The sequence below is a fragment of the Charadrius vociferus genome, unplaced genomic scaffold, assembly GCF_000708025.1.
Source record: "Charadrius vociferus isolate BGI_N301 unplaced genomic scaffold, ASM70802v2 scaffold436, whole genome shotgun sequence".
In the NCBI taxonomy this organism is placed as follows: Eukaryota; Metazoa; Chordata; class Aves; order Charadriiformes; family Charadriidae; genus Charadrius; species Charadrius vociferus.
The window spans coordinates 3,265,060-3,276,137 of NW_009649187.1; the positions used below are offsets into that span (position 1 = coordinate 3,265,060).

The 11,078-nt window shown below is 36.3% G+C and overlaps 1 protein-coding gene across 1 annotated transcript in view; it reads left to right on the forward strand.

Annotated features, from left to right (window-relative positions):
• Positions 1-11,078, forward strand: part of ERCC6 (excision repair cross-complementation group 6) — a 44,159-nt gene that overhangs the window by 29,781 nt on the left and 3,300 nt on the right. Inside the window, exons 8-15 of the mRNA XM_009888812.1 lie at positions 1,114-1,284; positions 1,698-1,874; positions 3,208-3,324; positions 4,731-4,826; positions 6,654-6,872; positions 7,644-7,754; positions 8,170-8,289; positions 9,327-9,421. Of these exons, the coding sequence (XP_009887114.1) occupies positions 1,114-1,284; positions 1,698-1,874; positions 3,208-3,324; positions 4,731-4,826; positions 6,654-6,872; positions 7,644-7,754; positions 8,170-8,289; positions 9,327-9,421 (1,106 nt within the window). The remainder of the gene's footprint in view (positions 1-1,113; positions 1,285-1,697; positions 1,875-3,207; positions 3,325-4,730; positions 4,827-6,653; positions 6,873-7,643; positions 7,755-8,169; positions 8,290-9,326; positions 9,422-11,078) is intronic.

The window sequence follows — 11,078 nt, forward strand, 5'->3', positions numbered from 1 at the left end:
CTTTGGATGTCATCACCTGCCTAGAAATCTGACTCTGTCCGTAATACAAATTGTTCTAAAGGTTGCATATTCTCTTCAGAATCAGGATGTCAATGTTAAATAATGTGTCATGGTTTTATCAGGAGATGATAATCAGAAAGTAGAAATTCTTCAACAGTTAAATGTAGAATTGCTTTTTGAATCTTGGGGTATGTCTGAGCAAGAAATTTTACAGTAAGAACTCATGGGCTTTTAACACCATCTGCGTCTTTGAGATGTTTTTTTCTCTTTTGTTCTTGTTGGTTTTGTTTTGTTTTTTCTTAAAGGCACTTTTAGTAATAAGGGGTTTGTCTCTCCTTTAGCAAATTCTGTGGTGGTTCTACTCTTTTTTTCTTTTACATTGTGTATGATCATTTCATCCAGAATCGCCTCCCAGCCCATCATCTTCTATTTAAGTCTTCTAGATTTATATTTGGAGGATAAATGCAAAAAAGATGAGTCTTGAATACTGTGAATGCTGTGGAAGGTGATGTAGGCTGTCCCTACCCTACATAATTTACAGCTATAAAGCTAGTAAAAACTTAGGGAAAGCATATAACTTACAAGAGAAGCACAAAATTTGAACATTTCTAACAAATATATTAATCCTGTTAATGAGAAAGGTTGGACAGAATTTAGGATTAACCAAATAGATTTTTGTGATTGTTTATCGTTTTTTCACTTGTTTAGTTTTCCTCTAATGTTTTAGATCTTGCATGCAGTACACAGAGCTGGGTTTGTGAGGTGACCATAGGAGAACTTGAAGAAGCCAGTTAATTTAATCAAATTTAATGTTTGTATTTCAGACATTGCCAAATAAAAAACAAAAACCACCACCAAAAAACAACCCCACTGACCAGATTTCAGATCAAATTCTGATCTGTTATACCACAGTATTCAAGTGCTTCATTCTTTTACAGAGGAGCTAAGAACTGTATTATCCAAGTCTTACCCATGCTTATTTTCTTTGCAAAGTAAATTATATATCTGCTTTTTCAAAACTTTTTGTATGCAGCTTGCACAGCAGACCTGTAGCTCAGTAGGTCTGAGTTTTCTGTCTCCCTGTTACTGACAACCTGCACCTTTTGTTTTTAGGCGAAACTAATTCGTGAAATTGTTTCATGCCATGGAATTTTAATTACATCTTATTCATACATTCGACTGATGCAGGATGTCATCCACAGCTATGACTGGCATTATGTGATTCTGGATGAGGGTCACAAAATCCGAAATCCAAATGCTGCAGTCACACTTGCGTGCAAGCAGGTACTTTATAAAAAACAGATGAAAAATTTTTAAGTGCTGAGTGGGAGGTACACATTTGACTATTAATAAAGAATAAAAGCGTAACTCACAATGGTCTATACTGGACTATTTAATTTACTTAATGTTTTTAATGAGTTTACACCAGTAAATTTACAGAAGTATGGTAGAGAAAAAAATCAGAAATGTTAAATTGTGTAGTAGTTTACCATTCGGGATAAATCTCAGATTGCTCGTGGTCATTTTCTGCTGACAGTTTATGGATGATATATGCAAAATCTGTTTATTTCAGGAATATGAGGCCACATATTTTAAAATGAGAATTCATTGATGGGGAAATTGAATATCATCTGAGACAGGTTACACCATGAACCATGAGAATAACTTTCTTTTGGTTTTGTGGTTTTCATTAATAGTTCCGCACACCCCATCGAATCATCTTGTCTGGCTCCCCTATGCAAAATAACCTGAAGGAGCTCTGGTCCCTCTTTGACTTCGTATTCCCAGGGAAATTGGGAACACTGCCTGTGTTCATGGAGCAATTTTCTGTTCCAATAACCATGGGAGGATATTCCAATGCCTCTCCTGTGCAGGTAAATGCATCAAAAATATCTCTTTGTTTGAAGGAAACTGTTACGTAGTTTCAAAACTGACTTTTAAATTACCTTATGCAGTATGTTCTAGACACTAACCCAAGAGAGAGTTGCATGTGTGTTTGACTGCTGCATGTGTGGAAAGAACTATGAGACCATTTTGTCTATATAGGGGTATAGTTCATACAGAAGTTTTTCTTGTCAAAAGCCCAAAAGTTTAAATCATTAGAAGTATTATTTGATATAAAGTAAAAATAAGTTGGGGTGGGAGGTGACTGATGTCATATTTTGATGTATTTAAATAGAATTTTCCTGTTTAATATCAAGCTTTGGTAAATTATGCAATAGAGGAATCCTGAAATCCAAACTGAAAATTATTTTCATTTAAAAAAGCTAAAATAGGTATTGGAAGTCTGAAAGGAGATAAACTGTTTCATTTTAAAGGGAAAAAAATATTTGGAATATCACTTTGAGTAAGTCTTAATCTTTGTAGTTGTGTTTCTCAGTATTTACGACTTCTTTCATTTTTCAAATTAGCTGATAGATAAATTGTCTGCATAATAGTCTGCAGACTGTTTCATATGAATGCTAATAAACTTGTTTCCTTTTAAATATTGTTTGTAATGTTTTACACACATTTCTGAAGTTTTATTTTCTTTTTTAGTTTAAGTGCTTCCCTTGTCTAAAGCTTAGTAATTTACTAAATTGGACAGCCAATTTGTTTTTTACATATCAATAATTTATTCTATTCTTTGTTTTGCTTTAAGATGAATGAAGGTATTTTTAGCCATTATGTACAGTTAATACCCATCTCACACACCCATTACCCATTACAGAACCATATGCTCCATTTAAGGCCAGAGTGACCTTTAGTTTCTGTGATCATGGGGATTTTCTTGTACTGATTTTTTTTTTTTTAATAGTCTCAAGCGGGCACTAATCTTCACTTATTGTCTGGTAACCACCATTGCTGCAGGGTTCTTTTTTGATCTGCAGTATACGTATTAGCAGTTTTTCATGAGGATTATCGTTTTGTGCAAGTTTATGCTTACTGTGTAGTTTGTTTTCTAAAAGAATCTCTCATTTCTGTTCTCTCTTAAATTGCACTAAATTAGGAAAGATAAATTAGTGGTATCCGAGAAGACCTGTTTATTCAATGTTACTGTTGCAATTCATGTTTATTGCAATTCATGTTGTGTTGAATAAGTCCACATAAATCATAAACCATCTCATTTTACAAGGACTTTTCTATTAGGAATTACGGAAATTTGCTTGTTGATAAAATTAATACCAAGAATCAAAATAGAATTTTTGATTTTTCTTCCTTTTTCAGGTAAAAACTGCATACAAATGTGCCTGTGTGTTACGGGACACCATAAACCCCTACTTGCTGCGAAGGATGAAGGCTGATGTAAAAATGAGCCTTTCACTTCCTGATAAAAATGAACAGGTTTGCTTATCTTTACTGTTATATCTGAGCCCTCCTCCTCCCCAAAATCCAGTCTTTCATGGATATTTGGAAATAATTTCCGCTAGTAGCGGATGAAATACTGTTGTAACTGAAGATAAGATATATAAACCTTTCAAGTTGCTTATTCTTTTCACCTGTTTTCGGAATATGAAATGGTTGTAGTCTTGCAAGGTCTACACAAGTACAGTCATCTGAAAAACAAGGGATATAAGAAATGTAGTCAAGTCTGTTTAATACTGTCCTCGTAGATCACAGCTGCATACAAATGAGTTGTTGGTGGAGTGTGTCCTGTGGTGCATCTCTTGGGCACTTCAGCATTGTTTTCTGCTATAAAAAGGTTAATTTGGGTAACAAATAGTAGAGAAATACTTGATGGCAGTTGTTCCTATTGCGAGCTAGCTGAGCCTGTGCATTCTAATAAATTTCAAAAAGACTAGCCTTTTGATTTAAAACTTCTTTGCTCTACAAAGAGGTTGGGTATTTTTTAGGAAAGTAGAGAAGGTTGAAAGGATTATTTAAACAATTCAAATTCCTACAAATACTCACTTGTAGTAATTATTAGATTTTTCTGCCACTCAGGTTTCAGTGCTTCAGGCTTGCTTGTCTTCTGCTCACTCTTTTCCTTCCTGTCCCCTCCCTCTAAAAGAGAAGTAGACATGTGAATCTTTGTAAGACAGTGCTGAAAGGTACACAACAAATGAGTGGGCCGTACTCAATTTCTGCTGTGCAGTCTAATGATCTTTTTTTAATCAAATTTTGAATTTCTATATACTTTAAAGAGTCTGGGATATTTACTCTAAAGAATGCAATCATAAACCAATTAAACAAATTTGATTTTTGTTCTTATCACAGGGCACTACATTAGTTTGACTTAGGGCATAACGTTGGGTGCCTTACAGGATGCGAGGAAGTGATTTTGTTCCATTTCAGCCCATGAGACCATCTGAAAAATCATTATATGCTCACACTCAAAGGCTAATGACAGAACAGATTACATGTGCTAACCTAGTTTTCCCATGAGGTACTAAGAATTTGCAAGTTGTAAGGGACATAACAGACAGACAATGGAAAGCGTTTCTTATAAACATAGCTTTGAGAGAATGCTAACATTGCACAGTTACCTCATTAAAACTGGAAAATGGCAGCACTTTGAAAACTAAAGCAATTTGAGGGGAAAACATAACAGCTGGGAAAGGGCACAGAAAAACTCATGAGACCCATCTTAATGATTATGTTCATTTTCAAAAAAAAATTAATTTTTTTTTATTTCTAATGATTTCTGTAGAATCTGTGAAGCTTCATTGTAGCACATCGTAAAACTTTAAAATTTACTCTATTTGGAGTTACTGGTTGGGCTTGAGCAGTTTGTTTGTTTGTTTTGGTAGGTCCTCTTTTGCCGTTTGACAGATGAGCAGCGTCAAGTCTATCAAAATTTCATCAACTCTAAAGAAGTTTACCAGATTCTCAATGGAGACATGCAGGTTGGCATTAATTAAGGTTAATGGCAGGTAGGGTTTGATGAATAAATCATGGACTGACCTTCACATTCTTCTAGCTGGATTCTGAGCAGAAAGGGAAGCAAACACACTGATCTCAGTTCTGCTTTTGTGGATGTCTGCTTTTTTTTTTTTTTTTTCTCAGAAGTGTTCCATGGAATATATACAGCTAGTGATCCCTATGTAGTGGCATGACCAGATAAAAATAGGAATGGAATGGCCTTTGCAATGTGTTTGTTGTCCTGGGAACAAATTATGGCTTGTTGGATGAGCTGTAGGTAACTGTATGGGTGCTTTTAACCAATTGCAAAAGTGAAGCAAAGTAAAAGAATAATTTGTCCTGAGAGTACAGTTCAAGTATGAGAACTTCATGATGCAACAGTTGATGATTTCACAGAGCCTTAATGTATAGCAGAGCAAATAGCAAGCATCCTTCTTATTGTCTTACAAGACACTTCAACATCTTTTGCCTCCATCCTCAAAATTATTATGTAATAATGCAAGTGTTAAAATTGCTATGGCCAGGATGATATCTGTAATTGAAATACAGTTTCAAATGCCTGCTGTTCCCTGTGACTCCTACATAGCACACATCTGGTCCATTTGACTTTTGCATGCATGCACTGGACGTTTTTCAGTGCCATTTTAGCTGCAGGATACAGATCTGTTGTTTGTAAGAGGAGAATATGTCTTGTTATAATGTGTAATTTACCACATTTCCATGTCTTGTGAACTGTGAAATCCCTTCTCCCCTCTCCCCCAGTGTCTCCAGTTAGTTGTATGGTCAGTACAGCCATGTATATTGTAGTGCCATACAAAGCAGATGTTGACCTTATCACTGTTTTGACTTTTTTATTTTTCCAGATCTCACAAATGCAAAGTGGCCAAGTTTTTTTAAAGTGCCTAGCCGTTTTAGCTATCCTAATGAAAACTATTTTAAGGAGCTTGATCTTCAAGAGGTGGCTTGTACAAGACTATCTGCAGAAATTTCTCTAAGATGTTACAGAATGGGCTATCATATTTGCTAGAGTTCTGAAAATTTTGAACAGTAAATGTTAATGCTTTTATTAGATGTTTGTGACGACAACAGTGAATCCCAGCAGAAAAACAAAAACCCCATTGTACAAACAAACCATAAATTATGAGCAGGCTCATCCAACTTGTAGTGATAGAAGATTGAAGGATTTGCTGTTTCAAGCTAGTTCATTTTTATGAGTGCCCATTATATCAGAAGAGTAAATAACACTTGTAATATTATTGAATGAATAACTGAACAGAACCTTTCTAACATGGCATCAAAAGTGGAAATTTTCAGCTTCATATGTTTGTTCAGATATGTTTACTTATCTGTTCTTTGTTACGATGCATTCTGGTGGGTATACTTGCTATCCTCAAGGTCTGTCTTAAGTTACCTGCTAACATGGCGGGGGTTAGAAGGAAGGAGACAATAATTTCAAGTAACAAACATGGTGGAAATTTTCCACCAAGTAGGAGGAATTTGACTGAGTTACAGCTACGGATTGCTTTTGCTACTGTGGAAATTATTGCAGAATTCTTTTAACATTGTCACCAGAATAGGCTCACAAGAATATAAAATGTTATTGACCTTCTCTTGTACTGATTTTTCCTAAAACTTTCCATTAAATGGGTATTAGCATCCATTGGCTTCTCTAAAGAGCAAACCACTATTAAAAACAAACTTCTGGATGCTGACTGGATTAATCCATTGCTGTTTATTTTTCTCAACCACAACCCATATAGATACAAGTATTTGTCAAGAAAATAAAAATATTTTTCTCCTGTATTCTTTAGATTTTCTCAGGACTAGTATCTTTGCGAAAAATTTGCAACCACCCTGACCTCTTCTCTGGTGGTCCCAGAATTTTGAAGGGTGTACCAGACGCTGAAGTGGAGGAAGCAGATCAGTTTGGATATTGGAAACGTTCTGGAAAAATGATAGTGGTAGAATCCTTGCTGAAAATTTGGCACAAGCAAGGTCACAGAGTGTTGTTTTTTACTCAGTCAAGACAGGTAAGATGAGCTAATTGTTTTTAGTTTTAGTTATTACTAAAACTAAAAAAGAGTGTGTGTGTGTGTGTCCCAACAAGACAATTAGAACCACCTTTTGTAGTGTCCTCCAAAAATTAACATCTTACTGAAAAAAATACCAAAATTACTACTGTGTTTGGAATAATTGGAGACCAGTTCCCAAGCTCAGTAAGCTTTACTGGAATGACACAGTGCTGTGGCAGCATTGCCCAAAATCAATGTACTGGGTCAAAGCTTCTATCAGTTATACCCATATAATACCGGGCTGAAGCAGTGGTGATGTATTTAGATTCCCTACTGTGTAATTTCATGACAGAATTGGTAGTCAGTTTGCTCACTCTGTTTAGTGCATGTGCACATCTAATCCTCAGGACTGCATGCTTTGGGCCAGCAGCACAGACAGTGACCTTCATTTGTTTTCCCTATGTATTAATAATTTTGTCTTGCCTCCGTGGATTCCCTTAGAATGCTGCACCATTTACCTGGTTAATTGTCTTGAGACCATGGCTCTGGATTTCCCAAACCAAGCACAAACATTCCACTTGTGCATTCAGCAGTGAAATAACTACTTTTTTTTTTCCCCAGTTACATAAGTTAATTAATTTTCTGCTCATTTAAGATTCACAAGTTTTTGGTCATCATCTTGTCTGTTTGATTGGCACTGCAGTTAGTATCAGAAATTCTTATAACTTGATCAGACAGTTGTTTAGTCTTCACGTCTGGATTTCATTAGATTTTTTTCCATCACAACAGATGCTGCAGATACTTGAAGTCTTTGTGAGAGACAGAAACTATTCCTACCTCAGGATGGATGGCACCACAACAATAGCTTCCAGACAACCCCTTATAACAAGATATAATGAGGTGAGATGCCTATTAGGGAGTATGATTGAGTCCTTGCATTCCTTTTTGCTCTGTTTTTAAATATACTACTTCAGGTTTGAGACACAAAACTGGGGAGTTCAGTCAAATGAAATCACTTTCTTTGTGAGGGGGGGGAAAAAGTCATCACTTTTTTCACATTTATGTTGGGTTTTCTGCTGAGAAAAAAAACGCAGTTGAAAAGGGGGAAAAGAAATTCTATTGGACAACAGTAAACTAAATTTAAATGTACTTGTCAAAAGAGGTATTAGGCAAACAAGGAAATGTATTCCTTCTCTTGTCTCCCTTTGCATCTTTGCAAATAACGCTGATAATAAAAGAATCCAGGAAATAAAAAAAAAAAAAAGTCTTGTACTTTAGTAATTCTTGGTTTAGTAAATTCTCTCTTGTGTTCTAGGACAAATCCATATTTATTTTTCTTCTAACAACTCGTGTTGGTGGCATTGGAGTTAACTTGACTGGTGCTGACCGGGTTATTATTTATGATCCTGACTGGAATCCCAGTACAGACACACAGGTGAGTTTGGTTCGTTACATTCCATTTACCAGCTAAGCTGAAATAAAACTGAAGATGGAATGACATTCATCTCCTCCAATAATGTTAAAGCAGTATGTTGCTCTTCCCTAAGTTGCTGTTCCCAGCAATGGTCGCTTAGGGGGCAGTTCCACGTTATGATTACTCTTGTGGCAAAGCCAATTTAAGTGGTTGCCGCCACATCCCCTTTATGCTGTTACACCTTACCACTCTTCAATATTGTTGATTCATATAGACTGTTTAGAGTGTAGCCAAACAAACAGCTGAAATAGCCTGGTTTTTTTAAATAAATAAACAAACTAGATGTTTCTGAAGGAAGAATACAGCTGTGCAAGCTCTTGAACAGGCATGACTGTTCGTGGTAGCAGTGCAGGGGAAGAAAAGGAGAACAAGTGTTGCTTAAATTGGCTTTATCACTAAATAATGTTATGTAGCTATGTCCTGCTGTTACGCCAATATTTGATGGTGTGATGAGACTTTATCAGATCCCTTAACAGTATATGGGGCTTACATGTTTGAGAGAAAAAAAAATTGGTTTTGATGGAAATCCTGCATAGCTCTGAGATCTGCAAGTGTGTAGTCTGACCTAGAGTGGTCTCTTTTAGCGGTTGGTTCAAGATGTTTGTAGGAAAGTTTTCAGCTAAGAAAAAGAAGTAAAGATCAAAGGATGTGTGTATATTAAAGCTGTACTGTGAAACAGATCCCTTCTGGAATAAGTCTATATAAAGTACATATCATAGATACAAGTTCTAATTTTAACGTAATTTATTTTTTGAGATTTTTTGCATAGATTTCTTGGTACAACTGGAGACTTGTCTTTTTACATATGTAAACTTTCTAAATTGTTTTCCTCTCTTGCTGAGTTAGTTGTCCTAATGCTGTAGAAATACCACAGCTATGTTGCTTCTTGAACTATTTGTTAACTGTCCAAACTAGGTTTGAAACAGTGGTATAAAAGCTCTCTGTCAAACACGTGTCTAAAAGCCTAATGTCCAGTAACCAAACCTTTTGTGTTCCAGGCTCGGGAACGTGCTTGGAGAATAGGCCAAAAGAAACAGGTGACTGTGTATAGGCTTCTCACTGCAGGTACTATTGAAGAGAAGATATACCACAGGTCAGTCAGCACAATTCCTTGGATACAGCCGTATGCTCAAGAAAATGTTTGTAGCGAATCTGAGGTGGTGTAACCGTAACATACCTGTGCATGTACACACATGCCTTGTAACCCCCAGCCTTGTTCATGATGGGCACGTGATGGAAAACAGCTGAGAAACGGGCCTTCTTCTAATGTTGGACTCCCATCCGCAGGGCTGTGGTGCTGCCTCTCTAGCTCCAAGACCCACATCAACCTGTTCCAGCAGCTGTGTCCAGCACATCCAGAATTCACTGTAAACGAGGGAATATGAGGCATAGTCAGGAAAAAATGAGCCCCTTTCTCAGAACGTGAGACTCAGCAAGTCTGAAATACAAAATTGAAATGAACGAGTTCTTTATATTGTCCTTAGGATATATAAAGACATATGTGGTACATACATCCTTTTACTACTCTGCAAACCAAATTTGATTTTATTCCCAAATCATTCCAAAGTAAGAGAATTAAGTCCCAAGAACCACCAGTCATATTCACGTTATTTATTCCAAAATGTAGCTAAATCCTTGAAAAGTGCTTGTATTTCGAAATTAGTGAAATGGGTTTTGTTTTGCTTTCCCATTCAGCTTTCTCAGTAGTTAGCTTCACTCACATGAATTCCAAATGAACATACATGGGAATCCTCTGTCTAGGCATTACTCTTTAAAACTGGAAGGTCCTCTTTGAAAACGCAGGTGAATGGAAAGGTCTAAATAATGAAATACCAGCACTGAGTGCCTTTTTTATTCTTTTTTACCACATGAATACACAAAGCATCCACAGTTGGTTGGCTTGCATCCCTCTGGCATACTTCTGTTTGAACAGCACTGACCACATGAAGGAAGTGGGCTCTAAGGGTCAGGACAGCCATCAGAAATTCATTTATTTCCAGAATGCAATGGACTTTGGACTTTAAGCAAGTTGTCTTTTCCTTCCTGCAAATATGTGATCATCCTTGCAGGAAGCTATTACAGTAGCTGGCACCTATATTTAAACTTTGTTTTTGCCAATTGGATTTAAAAATAATTTCCCTGCTTAATGCCAGTAGATCCAAAACCAGGATAAAAACACTTCTTGGGAACTGATTTCCAGCTCTATTTCAGGATGTATTTTTGTGCAGGAAAATAGTGACTAGAACTTGCAATCAAAAGCTATGTAGTACAAATTTTACCAATTTACCAATTGTAGAAGACATTTTGCAGCTTTCTTTCCCAAATTTGTTCCTTGCAGTCCTCTGCAGTCCTCTCCCCTTCCTCTCAACCACAAGTCTGATTTCCCTTTTCAGTGGCTGTCATCCAGTCATCCCCATCAAACTGAGCTACTCTGCTGCTTTTGATTCCTCCAACCAATTGAACCATTAAAATGTTGTCATTTTAACAAGCTCTTGTTTTTCTTTCAAGGAGCTTTCTGATAGTTTTATTGTAATATATGCAAGCTTTTCAGTTTTAATGGACAAAAAAATTCTAGCTGTGAAGTTATTTATTGCTTGGTTAAGGGATGCCTCATAGGACATTTCAGGATGGTGGTTACCTGTTGTGTTATGGGGTTGTTGCAAACAATAAATCCCTGTGTTTAACAATTTAGTTGGTGGTTTGAAAGTTACTAACTCAAGATTGTCTTTTGGAAACTAACATCATCTTCC